The 17,070-nt window shown below is 39.0% G+C and overlaps 1 protein-coding gene across 1 annotated transcript in view; it reads right to left on the reverse strand.

Annotated features, from left to right (window-relative positions):
• Window positions 1-2,590: 2,590 nt before the first annotated feature.
• The window catches only part of LOC121167595 (DDB1- and CUL4-associated factor 13), a 34,758-nt gene continuing 20,278 nt past the window's right edge, over window positions 2,591-17,070 (reverse strand). Inside the window, exons 7-11 of the mRNA XM_040997097.1 lie at window positions 16,439-16,521; window positions 10,528-10,692; window positions 5,535-5,670; window positions 4,112-4,275; window positions 2,591-2,751 (exon numbers count right to left, since the gene is read on the reverse strand). Coding sequence (XP_040853031.1) covers window positions 2,664-2,751; window positions 4,112-4,275; window positions 5,535-5,670; window positions 10,528-10,692; window positions 16,439-16,521 — 636 coding nt within the window. The 3' untranslated portion in view covers window positions 2,591-2,663. The remainder of the gene's footprint in view (window positions 2,752-4,111; window positions 4,276-5,534; window positions 5,671-10,527; window positions 10,693-16,438; window positions 16,522-17,070) is intronic.

Here is a 17,070-nt window from a genome sequence, read left to right on the forward strand (position 1 = left end):
AAAAGATAGGTTGAATAAGCAAAGTGCCTAGCCTAGTTTTATTAGTTGATAATATAGATTCAATCAAGTGGCAGAACTTAATAACAACCTGTTATTGAGTATACTATTATATATAATTGTGCCAAATGCCTTCTGTGAGGAATTACTGTAAATGACTTCTATTTGCTTAGATTTCTGTCTTCTTAAGTAACCCTTTCATGTGGCCACCATTTTTGTATCCTTCTCTTCCAGGTTCTGCATTAACAACTTCACTTTTTAATATCTGTGTGGGGCCCAGTGCGGAAGTGTAGTGGCTGAAGTCCTCATCTTAAATGTTCTGGGATCCCATACAGGCACCTGTTCCTGTCCCGGCAGTCCCACTTCTCACTGAGCTCCCTGCTTGTGGCCTGGAGAAACAGTGCAGGATGGCCCAAAGCTTGGGACCCTGCACCCATGTGGGAGACCTGAAAGAAGCTCTGGGCTCCTGGCTTCAGATCTGCTCAACTCCAGCTATTGTGGCCACTTGGGGAGTGAATCAGCAGACTCCTGTCTCTCCTCCTCTCTGTATATCTGACTTTTGAATAAAAATAATAAAGAAATCTTTTAAAAAAAACCAGTTTCCTGTATTTGGTTTAAAAAATCTTGGACTGCTAGAGTTACATTTCAAAATGTCAAAATCATACCCCCATTTCTAGATTGAGGAAAGGTTTGAATCACAGGAAAAATCCCTCTTATCTTTAGCTAGTCAGGCTCAGTGGTGTTGAAGTCCTGGCGACATCACTATGGAAAGCACAGGTTGTAACAGGAGGCAGTGCCGGTGACTCAGCAGGTAGCACTTCTCCAGGCAGTAACGTCAAATGGCCTGCCGACATCAGCCTACGGTTACTCAACTCTAGGCTGTATGTACATTAACAAGGTCACTGGGCTAAAGTCATCAGATTTTACATCAGCCAAAACATAAGCAAGGAATACAGAAAAGAAAGAGAAAGCCAAGAATAAAGTGGTGCAAAGAGAAGAGAATGGACTTGTTCTATCTACCACTGAAAATCAGCTGAAAACTGGCCTTGGTGACTACAAGTGCTTATGCAGAAGAGGCTGTAAGAAAAGAAGCTCATTCTCTGTAAAGGTTAAGACACTGTTAGACGATGAAACGGCTTTCCTTCCGGAAATTTCCCCCTCTGTATTAATAGCCTGCTCCGAATTTGCAGAGGGAGATGGTATTGAGGCCCCCCATGGCAGCCCTGCAAAGGCAGCTATGGGGCACCTGATCACAGTCTTCCAAGAAGCATAAGGGAACGCTGGCGGAGTGTCTACCTAAACCTGCAAGGAGAGGTAAGGTAGATGTGTGCAGGGCCAAGATTGGAGCAGTGACAGCGACATGGCGCTGAGCACCGTTGTGCAGGAAGCAGAGCTGTCAGCCCCAGCTGCCATCCCTACGGTGCCCACTGCACCTACCTGGGCCTCAGGCTACTCCCTGTCATGGACAGCACTGTGAGGGATGCCCATCAGCCTGACCCAATCTGTTCCAGCACTCTCCTGAGATTCTGAGCAACCCTCTTCTCTTCTGTCCTAAGTGTCAATCTCTGCAACACAGCAGGAAAGGTCTCCATGCCGACTCCTACTCTCTCCTTCATCCTTCAAGATTCTTCCAGTCAAATTCTCGCACGGCTAACCCCATCTCGCATCTGTTTCTTGGACTCAAAATGACAGAGAATCATGATTATGGACGAATATTTGCATATTCTTTGATACCACATCCAAACTAACAATCATATGGGTGCATAAGAGATGTGTGCTCACCTTAAGAAATCAAGTAATATGATACCGACAACATTAGAATTAAAACACAAGTGGGTGATCTCATATCAGTCTTAGGAAAAAGAATATAAAATACTTATCAAAAAAGCTTTATAAAAGTAGAATTTATACACAGCCTCAGACGCAAAACTTGAGCTGTAACCATTAGGACACGCCCCCCAAGGGATTCTGTGCCCAACCTCCAGATACTGATATTCACCACTGCGGCACATTTACATTTTTTTGCTACAAGTATGTATTGTTAAAAAGTCTTTCACTTTTTTTTAAAGGTCTCTTAACTAAAAATCAGTATATATATATATATGTGTGTGTGTGTGTGTATGTACATATGAGTACTTATAATAAAGTTTGTTACGCAGATAATGATTTACCAGAAACAGATCATCAAAGTTTCAATGCTGAGAAAAAGCATGTTTTATTATCCTGACCACGAATTACAATTAGTATTACTTATAAAAATGCAGGTTGTTCATATTTAAGGCCTAAAAAGGCCAAATATGAATACAACATGGGAGAGAAATTCAGCTCAAAAAGTTCTATCATAATTCTTCTAAATGTTTAAAAAGTAAATGCAAACGCAGACTGTCTATAATCTATCAGGGGAAAAGTTTTAACAGCAAGAAAATAAGTGAGTTGCAAATATTGCAAATTCTTTCATGAAAAATTAAAGCAGATTAAGGATAAAATATTAGGCAGTCCAACCAATCAGGCTACCCTTTAAGGGTCATTGTGCAGGGTAGCCGAAAAACAAGAAGAGCCCACATATGTAACTGAAATAAATACTACTAAACAGAGCGCTTTTATTTGCAGAATCACCAAGTCAAAAGTAAACAGCTTCATATCAGGATTAGCAGGAATACCAAATATTACTTTACAACTGCCACTACGTGCTTCTTCCTCTCTGACACAATTGGCACTGATCCAGGCTTGCTATGTTTACGGCGATTCACTTCCCTAGAAATGAATAAAACATAAGTAAGCTCATGAAAAATCATCTCATCCAAAGCAGACTTTCTCAAAAAAAAATCATACACTATTTTCTATCACTGGACAACATCTACTGAGACAAAACATTTTCACAACGAAAACAGGTACAAGGCAGACAGTCACTAGAAATAAACTTTATCAGTGTCTTCTACTAAATTTAAAAATATGCCACAGTTACACTTTGTTGTACAACCTAATTTTTATAAAAAGCTTCTCAGAATTTCTATACTACTTTGCATGAAGTATGTGTTTCAATAGGATCCCCAATCCCACAGGGAATGGTGGTGGTGGTGGAGTTCTGCATTACATCTTAGATGTCAGGACAAAGCATATCAGAAAAACTTTTACTTAAGAAAAATGCACTCTAAGCTCTTTACATTCTTTAACTTAGAAAATACATCATATTTCTTAATTCCAGCTATATTATAAATCATTCTGAAAACATACATGATTTATATTTTTAAAATGAGATTTTTTATTTTGACAATTCATTTTCATGAAATGTATTTTAAACAAATTAAAAAATGAGTCATAAAAATTCTTACTTTTCAAATGAGAGAAAAATAAAAGGCCAGAAAAGTTTTTAAAAACGTATCTGGGGTAAATGCTGTGGTGCAGTAGATGACACCAGCACCCCCTATTAAAGTGCTCACTGAGTTCTATCTTCGCTCCTGATCCAGTTTCCTGCTAGTGTGCCTTAAAGACAACAGAAGATGGTCAAAGTGCCTGGGCCCCGCCACCCACATAGGAAACCAAGATTAAGTTCTTCGATACTGAGTTCAGCCTGGTTCAGATCTGGCTGCTGCAGATATCTGGGAAGTCAATCAAAGGATGGACAATCTTTTTGTCTCCATCACTCTGCCTTTCAAATAAATTAAAAAAACAAAAAAAAAGAGGCCTTTAAAAATTCAAGATATACTAGCACTTAAACTAGTCCTTTCAAAGGTAGTTTGTGGGGCTAGCACTGTGGTACAGCAGACTAATCCTCCACCTGCAAGGGCTTGTCCTGAATGCTGTTTTTCCAACTCAACTCCCCATTTATTGCCTGGGAAAGCAGAAGAGATGACTCAAATCCTTGGGAGCCTGCATCCACATGGGAGACTAAAAGAAAGGTCCTGCCTTCCAGCTTTGGATCAGGCCAGCTCTCACTATTGCAGTCATTTGGAGAGTGAACCAGCAGACAGAAAAACTGTAAAATCTGCCTTTCAAAAAAAAAAAAAAAAAAAAAAAAAAAAACCAGAAACAGAAGCACAAAAAGCAGTTTGTTTTCGGTGGGATGAGGGCGTAACAGGGCACTGCGGTACAAATCGAATGCCAGGAAACATACTTTCGTCGGCGGGCTTCCTTCATGATGCGCTGCTCCTGAATCTGGCTGTAGATGGACTTGGGCAGATGTCGATGACGAGCTATTCGTTTTATATGAGGATGATGTTTAAACTTCTCCTTTAACTTCTGGTTATAATCATTGGCTGCCTTTTCTCGTGATGTAAGCTGAAAAATTCATTTTGGTATCTCAGTGAATAACATATTCTTTATTTTGTTTCAGTCTGACAAAGTTAGGCAGCAGCTTTACCCTCCAACTAGACTGCCAATGTCCTTTACAAGGTTGTTGCTAGCAGTAAATCTGTAACCAACAAATCTCCCTTTAGGCCAACATCTGCAGCTGTCATCAAGTGAAAAACAAAACTTCTGAAAGAATAGGGCTATGTGGATCATCTTAGGTGTAAACAACATAAAAAAGCACCAAAACCAATTATCAAACCAATCACTCCAATATTGGGTGTGGGTTAGAGGTGAAGACGACTGAAACAAAGAGGGAAAAAAGGTGTTCAATTCCATAACTAACCTTCAATATGGTTTAGAGCAACATTTAATGATGAACTAAAATTTAATTTAATGAAATTAAATAAAGAAATAATGGATGAGAACTCCATCCATCTTACTCTATCTCATATAAAAGAAAATCTGGCTATAAATTGTATTTATAAACGTTTAGACCCAAAACATAATTACTTATCTTCCTCTCTGTCTCTCCTCTTTTCTGTATATCTAACTTTCCAATAAATAAATAAATCTTTAAAAAAACAAAAACAAAAACATAATTACTTACCAATCATTAAAACCAAATGAGAATTACCTTTACTGCTCTTCCTAATATTCCTGCCGAGGCTAAGTAGGAAATAACCTTTACTTCTTAATATTTGTTTCTGATATAAACACTTTGCATATTTCTTTTCTAAAACTAGCAGGAACAAACAAAAATCAGTAATAATTCTGCAATCCAAAAGTAACTAACAGCGACAGTATTTGCTATATTTTCAGTAAATGTCTTAAAAAGGTCCTGTGTTTACTTCTTATTTAAGTGTGCTGCTGTGGCGGATATTAAAGACTGCACAGAGATATTAAAGACTGCAGCTTTTGATCTGACCAATTGCTATTCTTCCAACCGAACAAATATGTGCCCCGACATTTCATGTCCCAAGTCCCTGAATTTTCTTTCCTTACCCCTCATGCAAAACACAAAGAATTAAGAGGCTCACATTTCAAGCACATAAACTAACAAAAGCACTCTGAATGGAAACTTCACTTAAAAAATAATCAATACAGTCTTGTCTGTTATGCTGCAACTCACCTCCTTTTTCATCCGTTACTTCAATTTGATCAAAATGACTAACGTACTGTTAATAAATTATCTTTGAAACACGACAGCCAAGAAAATCAGAAAGCAGCTTTATGACAATCAGTCTTACCACACCCAGCTTTTCAGAAGCATTGGCTTTCCACAGGCGAATGTTCATTTCATCAGATCCACACATGATATACTTGCTGTCAGAAGTCCATTTTACACAGATCACGTGCTGCATTCGCTTTGTGTGGTAGACTTCCCTAGGGAAAAGTAACAAAGGTAAAAATCCTTAGGATTTTGGCATAGCTTTTCTTGAACCACTGATTATCAGTATCAGGATATTATTTTCAGGTCTGAAGGGGATAAAAAAAGGAAAATTCAAATTTATTCCAATGTATTTCTATTTAAACCAACTAACTGGGTTCTACACCAACAGCTGGGGGACAAAAACCAATCCTGCTCTCAGAGAATTCTGCAAAACAACACATGTAAGAAAATGAGATGCACAGGAAAGCTCACAAAAACACTGAGAGCAAAAACTAGACAAAAATGTTATGGTTGGGGCCCGGCATGGTGGCTAAAGCCCTTGCCTTGAACGCACCAGGATCCCACACAGGCACCGGTTCTAATCCCGGTGGCCCCGCTTCCCATCCAGCTCCCTGCTTGTGGCCTGGGAAAGCAGTCGAGGACGGCCCAATGCTTTGGGATCCTGAACCCGCTTGGGAGAACTGGAAGAGCTCCTGACTCCCGGCTTCGAATTGACGAAGTACTGGCCATTGTGCTCACTTGGGGAGTGAATCATTGAACGGAAAATCTTCCTTTCTGTCTCTCCTCTCTGTGTATCTGACTTTGCAATAAAAATAAATAAATCTTTAAAAAAATATTATGGTTGAAGTGACTATGTAGAGTCAAGAATAGTTTATATTCTATTAAGCCCCAGATTACATTCCTTTTCATATTTCTTCATTTTACTGGAAAATAAGGTAAAAGTATTAACATTCAATAAACACATTTTTATATACTAAAATTATCTAATTTTTTGCTTTGCTCACATTAATTAAGAAGTTTTATTAATTTAAGTGAGAATTGATGATTTACCTGTGTGAAAAGAAAGGGAGGGGTATAAAGTGTCAGGTAAGTTAAGGTAAGAGTCATTTAATAAATGAAGATGACAAATGTCATACCTATTTAGAAAGGCTGTGAACCATGCTAAGTGAATTCACAGAAGATACTATAATAAGAAGTGTTAAGAAAATCATTAAAAAGCAGGTAAGAGACAAGGTCAGACAAAATAAGATGAGATTTCTGGAGAAACAGACTTTCCGTATCAGACCACAAGAGTAAAAAAGCAACAGGCTCAACAAATTATGCACAATAAAGGAAAGTCAACATGGAAAGATCAAACCAAATGTAATTCCCAACTACAAAACTAACAAACTAAAAAAAAAAAAAAAGCCAACTCCAATGTACACCCACCCAGCTCCGAAGTATACCCACGAAACCAGTCTTTTACACAATTCTGATGAATATTTTGTTAGCACTTACACCTTAAGACATTTTTAAAAGGGAGAAAATGGTTAAAAAAAAAACCTATAAAAGTGCAAACTAGATGAAATAGATTGCTCTTTCTTCTGCCCCTCAATTTTATTTGAAAGACTCCTCTTTCCAAAACAATGTAAGAAAATTTAATCAGGCCTCAGCTGCCACCAAAAATATAACCTGCTCATGTAACAGATTAATCAAATCCGATGATCAGTCACTTAATCAATTTTGGATTGTCCTCAGTAGTAAACTATTAATGATAAGAGTTTTTCTAGATCTATTTTTATTTGCACACATATAACTTTATAAAGCTCACTGAAAATTATACCATTAGGATATAAATACATTTTTATTTGAAGACTTAGCTATTTATTGCAAGCGAGAGAGACAATCTGAATGATCTTCCACTTGCTGGTTCATTCTTCCAATGGTTGCAATGGTGAGGGTTGGATCAGGTCAAATCCAGGAGCTTAGAACTCCTTCCAGGCCTCTAACACAGGTTGCAGGAGCCCAAATACTTAGGCCATTTTCTGCTGCTTGCCCAGGCACGTTAGCAAGGAGCTGGATCAGAAATGGAGCAGCTAAGACACAAACTGGTACCCATACGGTATGCTGGCGGTATAGGCTTAACCTACTATACAATACTGGCCCTGATACATTTTAAAAACCTAAGTTCTTTATATACATATTAAAAATAAACTTCTCTGAATGCTACCAGTTTTTTTTTTTTTTTTTTTGGTTACTAGTCAAACAAAATCTCAACAAATGTCTATTTCCAAATACTGATTCAAATAAAATTTTGGTGTAGTTACTGAAAGTTTGTGTGAAGATTATCAATCAATGCAAGCTCTGTTATAAGAAAATATTTTAAAACAATGCCTATACATGAGTTTCTGTTTATAATGATAGAAAATCAGAGCACAACAAAGAAATGAACTGAAACTGGCTTTCAGACCAATTAAGATAAAGGTAAGAGGAAATTTCTGCCACGATCATAAAACCATCCAACTTGGGGTCAGCTTTGTGGCACAGCAATAAAATTGTTGCCTGCAGCATCAGCATCCTATATGGATACCAGTTTGTGTCCCAGCTGTTCTATTTCCAATTCAGGTCCCCACTAATGGCCTAGGAAAAGTAGCAGAATGTGGCTCAAGTGCGTGGGTGTCTGCTACCCAAGTGGGAGACCTGGAAGACTTTGGCTCCTGATTTCAGCCTGGTCCAAGCCTGGCTGTTGTGGCATCTAGGGCCTAGTGAATCAGCAGACAGATGAAAGATATTTCTCTCTCTTCCTCACATCTTTATTTTTTAAGAAAAAAATAAGAAAAAGATTTACAGAGAGAAGGTTAAAGAGAAAGATCTTCCATTCACTGCTTCATTCCCCAAGTGCTTGCAATGGACAGAGCTAAGCCAATCCAAAGTCAGGAGCCTGGAGTTTCCTGCAGGTTTCCCACGTGGGTATACAGTTCCAAAGCTTTGCATCATCCCCTTCTGCTTTTCCAAGCCAAACAGGAAGCTGGATGGGAAACGGAGCAGCCAGGACATGAACTGGTACCTATACAGGATCCTAGCACAGACAAGGTGAGGATTTAGCCACGGAGCCATCACACCATGCCTCACATCTGACTTTCAATTAAACAAATCCTAACACACACACACATCCTTCAAACCACATCAAGAGATAATTCCCTGGATATAAAATATAAGAACTCACTTTTACATAAGTCCTGAGTAACCTGAGCTTTCTAGTTGGAACTCTATTAGTTGTCCTAATGGCTTTGGAATCATCAGCATGATCTCAGCTGCTGGGCTCTTAAAGATTACAGGTCTAGGGCCCGGCGCGGTGGCGCAAGTGGTTAAAGGTCCTCCCCTTGCACGCCCGGGATCCCATATGGGCGCCGGTTCTAATCCCGGCAGCCCCGCTTCCCTTCCAGCTCCCTGCCTGTGGCCTGGGAAAGCAGTCGAGGACGGCCCAAAGCTTTGGGAACCTGCACCCGCGTGGGAGACCCGGAAGAGGCGCCTGGCTTCAGATCGGCATAGTATCGGCCCGTTGCGGTCACTTGGGGAGTGAATCATCGGACGGAAGATCTTCCTCTCTGTCTCTCCTCTCTGTATATCCGCCTTTCCAACGAAAAAATAATAAAAATAAATCTTTAAAAAGATTACAGGTCTACTTCTACACATTCCTATTTCTCTTGCTCTTTTATTGTCTTCTGTCCTTATACTTACTTATTTACCATGTTAGGAACACACTGTTTTGCTACCTTGAGAAGTTCTGGTGATAAGAAAAAATGGAAGGTATATTTTCTTGATACTTACCATTCTCCAAATGAGAAGTCTGACCAAACAACCCTAATACCCTTCATGACAGTGTGGAGACTATCAACACAGTTACAAAGAAAGAAAACCCACACAGGAACCAACACCAGGAGTTCTACCACAGAGTTGGAAGAATGAAGATACAAGTCATCAAAACAATCCTTCAATGCACTTCAAACTGAAACAGCTTTGTAACAATAAAGGCAGTGAAGATGACAATTACGTGCTGGCACCCAAGGATGGTATGAAATTTAAGAATCAATATGGTTTCCTCTAATTAGAGTATAGAAAAACACAATCATCACAAGTTGAAAACACCACTACACAAACAGACTGGCTACGATAAAAAATTTTAGTGAGCTGCTGGCTTTCAGGAGAGAGGCACTGTCTTAACGACCTTCTTGGGGAGGGCAGAGGGTTGGGGAAAATGCAATGCCCAGTGTGCAGGAGGCAAGCACTGCACAGTCAGCCTGGTGGTGCTGAGAATGACTAACTCATTGAATTCTAGATGGTTATGGACTTTGCTTATCTCTCCCCAGTCCTGACCCTCCTAGAAAAGAATGAAGGTGAATCAGACAAAGGACAGGATGTGCCACTGAAAACAAACATCTTTATTCAGAAGGTTCAGAATCTTCAGCACTAGAGAAGCTAGGCCAGTTTATCATTATGAGTAATGACTAAGATTCTCTTCATTGCACTAAAATGGTAACATTTCTTCATCCTGTTGCAAATGTATCAGCAAATGGAATGTTCCCTGGATTTTTTTTTAATGAATGGGAAGTCCCAGAAAGATTCTCTGCTACCATTAATCTTTAGGAGGCTGGCAAACTAATTGCTTTCCCATCTCCACACAGTGTTGTTCCTGACAGATCACCACCCCCCACTTTCATTACACAGGCTCTCTCTCTTCTTTCCTGCATCTGATTCACTAACTCCAACCCACTGCTTTTTTCTTTTTTTATATCATTTCCTGTTACTTCTCACCACGGTCACCTTTACCTATCTGTAATTCCATTAAGCAAGACTAGGCCACCCAAATGAGTGTAAACATATGCACATAATGCATGTGTGTAAATGTATGCATTTGGAATATTTTTACATTCTAGTAACTACTATATTAAAATGGAGGTGGTCATTTCTTAATACAATATCACTATAATCCTTAAATTACATAATTTTAATGGGAACATTTTATTTCTATCAATTTACTTGCACTTACACCCTGAACAGCATTAAATGGCTTATTGGCAGTCACATACCTGCTTCGACTTTTGTCCACAGGAAATATTCTAATAGATTTATCAAAACTAGCAGACACAAACTCCTTCCCAGTGGGGGAGTAATCCACATCAAGCACTGCAGAGACATGGTCCAGATGCACCATCAGAGGAGTGTCCAGCGCACGCATATCAAAAGTATATAAGCTGTAAAATAATTTTAAAATATTTAAATATTTCAGACTTAAATATTTGATACAAATTTCCAGAAAGAAGCTGATGAAAATAAGACTCAATAGCTAAACCACACATATCTAAATACATAGCTCAATTCTGTACAGAAGCAGGTGAATGAAGGTGGAGAATATCAAACAATATTATTATTATTATTATTTCAGGCTACATTTATACAAACATACTTTCCACTTTAGAAATGTAAATCTCATTGTAGAAAATATGAAAATTTCCAAAAACAGTATAAAAATTACCTTTAATTTCCCTTCCTACAAACAGTGCCGCACCATTTTTTAAAGACTGATTTCATTTATTTGGAAGGCAGTTACAGCAGGAAAAAGAGACAGAGAGTGAGATGTTTATTTTGCTAGTTCACTCCCCACATGGTCACAATGGCCAGACTGGGTCAGGCTGAATCCAGGAGTCAGGAGTTTTATCTGGGTGTCCCACATAGGTGCAGGGACCCAAGTATTTGGGTCACCTACTGCTGCTTCCCAAAGCATTAGCAGGAAACTGAGTCACAAGTGGGGCAGCTGGCATTTGAACTGGCACCCACATGGAATGTCAGCTCTGCACATAGCAGCTTAATCTGCCAACATCAGCCCTAACAAAACTTTTCATCTTCCTGTTTATATTCTAAATAAAGCTGTGATAGTGCAGCGTAAAACTTTGTTTTCTGGTCATTTCATTTAATGCATTATAACCATTCACCCATTTCATTAAATAATCTTTAAAAAAAAAGATTTATTTTTTAATTTATTTTGGAAAAACAGATTTACAGAAAGAAGGAGACACAGAGAAAGCTCTTCCATCCACTGGTTCACTTCCCAAGTAGCTGCAATGGCTGGAACTGAGCTGATCCCAAGTCAGGAGCTTCTTCCCGGTCTCTCACACAGGTGCAGAGTTCCAAGGCTTTAGGCCCTCCTCACTGTCCTCCCAGCCCACAAACAGGGAGCAAGATGGGAAATAGAGCAGCTGGGACACAAACTGGCGCCCATGCGGGATCCAGGGAGTTGCAAGGAGAAGATTTCACCACTAGGCTACGTCAGGTCCATTAAGTAATCGTTGAAAAGACTTTTAGTGACTATAACATTAAGTAATTCAGCTCCTTATTTTTAATATACAGCTCCCAAGTGTGTTGTATAAGTTTTAAGCAAATCCCAATATGCAAACTGTTGACAATCTTTAATGGAATGGCATATTCGGCTAAATCTGCACAGATTCTTACAAGAAGGAACATGAGGTTCATTGTCATAGCATTTTTAATTCTTGATTTGCGTTACAAAGTTACTTAACTAACTTGTAGTAGCTTATACTCTTGACAGTGCTATATTAGAGCACAATTTTTATAAAAAATATACTAAAATTTAAAAATTCCAAACAATAAAAAAATTAGTGCTCCAAATGAGCCAATATGAATAACCTGCTGACACCACCTTAACCAAGGAATCAAGGCTAATGTTCCCTGTAATGTATATGACATTGACAACAAGTGCTCTCCTCTCAAGGTATACTACAAAGGGCACATCATTTTTGTGGTATTTTGCCGAAAGATACAAAACTTCAACCTAATGTGAAAGCATCCGATTACTTCAAAATTAAAGGCAATTTACAAAATAATTCAAGAGTATGTTTTCTTCTAAAGGATCACATTATTATAAACTCAATGCTCCCTTTCAACAAGTGGACCTGCTGAATCTAACCCACAATAGGATAGCATTTTGAAGTAGGGGCTTGGATAGAGATATGTTAGGTCATAAGGGTGAAATTATCACGAACAGGATAACCTGCCACAGATACCCAACTTCTTAACTCCCTGAGGGCTATGTGCACCCTAGAAGAGGGCCCACACCATAACCTACCAAGTGGGCACCCTGATCTCCAACTTCAGCCTCCAAAACCTTGAGAAATAAATGCCTGTTGATGAAGTCACCCAATCTACAGCAGGTTGTTAGAGCAGCCTGAACTAAGACATAAGGTGACAAACAAATAAGAAGGAACACACTAAGGAAATGTGACAAATGCAGCATGGGATTCTGTATTGGACCCTAGAAAAGAACACTGGAGAATTATGGGTCTGGTGCAATGGCTCGATTGACTAATCCTCCATTCCAAATGTTGGGATTCCATATGGGTACCAGTTTATGTCCTGATTGCTTGTAGCCTGGGAAAGCAGTAGATAATGACTCATCTTTGGGACCCTGCACCCACAGAGGAGACCAGAAAGAAGCTCCTGGTTCTTGTCTCCTGGCTTCAGATCGCTCAGCTTCAACCACTGAGGTCATTTGGGGAGTGAACCAACAGACAGATCTTTCTGTCTCTCCTTCTCTGCAAATCCAATGCCAATTTCTTGATTCTGGTGACCGAACTACCGGTCATGTAAGATGCTAGTTAAAATTAGGGGTAACTGGTGGCAGTGACTGGTAATTTTTTTGCAACTTTTTAGTAACCCTAAAACTATTTCTAAGCGGGGTGTTTGGGAGAGCTAATCTGGTACAGCAGGTTAAGGCACAGTTTGCGACACTTGTACGTCAAATTAGAATGCACACATCCAAGTGAATCAAATACCTCTGTAATTTTTCTCTCTGCTGTTCTTTTAAAAACTGAATGATTAATAAGCCTAACATTTCAAAAGAGCATTTTTTAAAATACCATTACCATGAAACATTGTTAATGCCAAAGATAAATTACCCGCAATACTATCAGCTCTCATCAAAAGCTCATTTATTGTTCTTTTCAATTTCCAAAACACTACAAGATGGTTAGCCATGAGTAGACTGATCTTTGAGATTAATCTCTGAGTTGGAAACTGCTTTACAATCTCGGCCTGGGACAGGCAGAGGCTCTCAACTAAGTTTTATTTTAGCAAATTGTCTTCAAAATAAATAAATTGTTTCATTTTTATACAGAAAAAAAAAAGCTAAGTGCTCAAATTCCAAGCAAATATTTTCTGGATAGAAAATATTCACATCTATAGAAAGGGAATTCCAAAGTAAGATCACTTTCAGGTTAAATTAATGATGGTATTTTAGCCATCATTTTTTTATTAAGGAATGTTCTTTTTTGAATGTACCGTATATATAATTCCTCCCATATGTGAAATGAGAAATTTCAGGGACATTTTAAGAAAAAAATAAAAAGACACTGTAACTGTGGTACATCTACTCTATGGAATACTACTCTGCCATTAAATAGAAGTAGAGACCATTATGTTCAGTGAAGTAGGCCAATGCCAAGAGCACAAATATCATATGTTGTCTCTGATATAAGGTAAACTTTAGGCAAATACATCTATAGATATATAGGTAGATGTGTGTGTGTGTGTGTGTGTGTGTGTGTATATGTGTGTATAAAATCATCTAGAAAAACTGTATAATAGAGATTAGCTTTCCAAACAAAAGATGGAGTTTCAATGAGACTATTAAATACATCTTGAAAATAGGATGCTGGGCTTTCTAACATTGTCTATGCCTACAATGTCATGGTACACTTAAATAGCAAAATGATGGACTTGTAAATGTTGCTGAAAGACTACAGTATTTAATTGTTTTGGGAAAAACACTCGGGGGAGAAGAGGAAAAGGAGAGTGGAAAGTGAAATCCCTGAACCTATGAAATTGTATCATTAAAAAAAAAAAAGACACCTTGGGGCTGGAGCAATGGCATAGCATATCAGTCCTCTGCCTGAGATGCCAGTTCATATCCCAGCTGTTCCACTTTTGATGTAGTATCCTGCTTATGGTCTGGGAAAGCAGGAAAGCAGTGGCAGATGGCTCAGCTCCTTAGACCACTGCACCCATTAGACGGACATAGAAGATGCTCCGGCTCCCACCTTCAGACCAGCCCAGTCATGGCTCTGGTTTTTAAGCGTGGATAGAGGATCTATCTTCCATCCTCAGTAATTCTGACTTTCAATTAAAATGAATAAATCTTGGGCCCGGCGCCTTGCACACCCGGGATCCCATATGGACACAGGTTCTAATCCCGGCGGCCCCGCTTCCCTTCCAGCTCCCTGCCTGTGGCCTGGGAAAGCAGTTGAGGACAGCCCAGGGCTTTGGGACCCTGCACCCGTGTGGGAGACCAGGAAGAGGCTCCTGGCTTCGGATCGGCATAGCATCGGCTGTTGCGCTCACTTGGGGAGTGAATCATCGGACGGAGGATCTTCCTCTCTGTATCTCCTCTCTGTATATCTGCTTTTCCAATAAAAATAATAAAATAAATCTTAAAAAAAAAGAATAAATCTTTTTTAAAAAATGTCAAAACAGCTGACTAAATTGTATTTAGAAACTTTAATAAAGTTGTTCACAATGCTGTTTCACTTTTGTCTTTGACTTCAGACCATTTACTTGAAAAAAGAAAAAAAGACTTCTTACTAATTTGGAAGGAGGAGGTAGAGAGAGAGAAATCTCCCATCTGCTGGTTCACTCTCCAGATGGCCAGGATTGAGCCAGGCCAAAGCAAGCATGCAAGAGTTTCATCCAGGTCTCCTATAGTGTGGCATGACCTCCACCTCCTAAGGTACTCAAGCATAAAACATGGGTGCCTTGGGTTATACAGGTTGTCCCAAATAATTTTTTAAAAAAGAGTTATTTACTTGAAATGCAGAATTAGAGTGAGACCCAGAGAAAGAGAGGATGAGAGGGAGGGAAGAAGAGAGAGAGAAGGGAATGGTTGGGGTAAGAGCAGAGCAGGAGCCAAGGAGCTGCATCCAGGTCTTCCATGTGAGTAGCAGGGGCAAAGACCTTGGGCTATCTGCTCTACCTTCTGCTTTTTCACCCAGGCGCACCGGCAAGTGGCTGCCTCAGAAGTGGAGCAGCCAGGATTTAGACCAGTATTCACACGGGGTACCCAAATTGCAGACAGTAGCTTAGTCTGCCCCACCAGAATGTTGGCCCCATAATTTTATCTTATAATTTGATTTTTCCACAAGCTTTAGGACATATTCTAGTATAGAAAATCATAAATTTCCATCTGGGTCAAGAAATAAAGTTGTCAAGTCAAATTTAGATGAAGTCAAATAATAACAAATACAATTATAGGGCCAAAAATTTAACTATAGGAGATGGTGTTGTGGTGTTGATGTTAAGCAGCCTCCAGCACAGTATATGAGCACTGGTTCAAGTCCCAAATGTCCTGTTTCCAGGTCCCTGTTAGCACACCTGCAAAAGCAACAAAAGACGGTCCAAGTACTTGTGTCTATATCACACATGTAGGAGACCTAGCTGGAGTTCCAGGCTCCTTGATTCAACCTGAACCAAACCGGGATCTATGATTTTCCTTTCATCTTAATGAAGTAACAGTGAGTGCAAATATCATGAGTACCCAAGTACCAGCCACCCAAAGAATTGCAAATACAATAGGAAGCTATCTTCATATCCACTACAACATGTGAGATTTACAACTTCCACAAAGAGCCAGATTATAAACATTTTTAGCCAAGTGAACTATCAGATCTCTGTTGCAAATCGGTTACCTCAGGTGGAAAAGCAGAAATTAGCATATTTATAACAAAACTGAACAGGTAAGGCTGTAGTTTGATAAAGCTTTATAGAAATAGCAACAAACAGGATTCAGTTACTGATCCTAGGTTTCATTACTACTATTGTGAAACATGAAAAACAGATTCCTAAGAAGTTCTTCCCCAATTTAGAAAACCTGTTCTTACAATTTTTTTAATTTTAAAAGCTTATAAAATCTAGAAATAGATTTTAGAAACTTACTTGTAATCTTCATTGGCTGCAGTAAAAATGAAAGCTTCCATAGGGTTCCAACAGATTGTATTTGTTCTCATATCCAAGATAACCTGAGACAGGAAGAACACACTATGTCTCCATCATGAAATTACCTTCAGGATGAATACATTTGCTTCTTCACTTCCTTTTTTTTCCCGTTGATTTAAGCAAATGTTTAGCAAACACCCATTATGTGTACATAATAGTGTAATGGGAAGAGAAATCATAAACTGCTTTCAAGAATATAAGGCAAAGTAGTATGTTTGAAAAGTAGAAAAATGCTTCTTACTTAGTCTCTTAACCTGATTGCTTCTTGGCCTTTTGGCTAAGATCAAGTGTAGTCTCTTAACCTGAAATAACTTACTTTAGTTAAGAAGATGAGACACACACAAACTGTAAAACAGTGACTATCAAACTGGAAATGAAATTAATGGAGAGCTGAGGGTTAGAGAAGAAATGTTTCAGAAACAAGCATGACTTGAACTGGCCTATGAGGGATGAGTAACTCACAGTGCTTCTCAACGGAACATTATTGGCATCTTTGATAGAGGAACTTTGTACGTGTGCATCTGTCCACTTTCAGATGCTTAGCATCTCAGATGCCTCATTCACAAAATGCC

This window comes from Ochotona curzoniae, unplaced genomic scaffold (genome assembly GCF_017591425.1).
Source record: "Ochotona curzoniae isolate NIBS_2020 unplaced genomic scaffold, NIBS_Ocur_1.0 patch4, whole genome shotgun sequence".
In the NCBI taxonomy this organism is placed as follows: Eukaryota; Metazoa; Chordata; class Mammalia; order Lagomorpha; family Ochotonidae; genus Ochotona; species Ochotona curzoniae.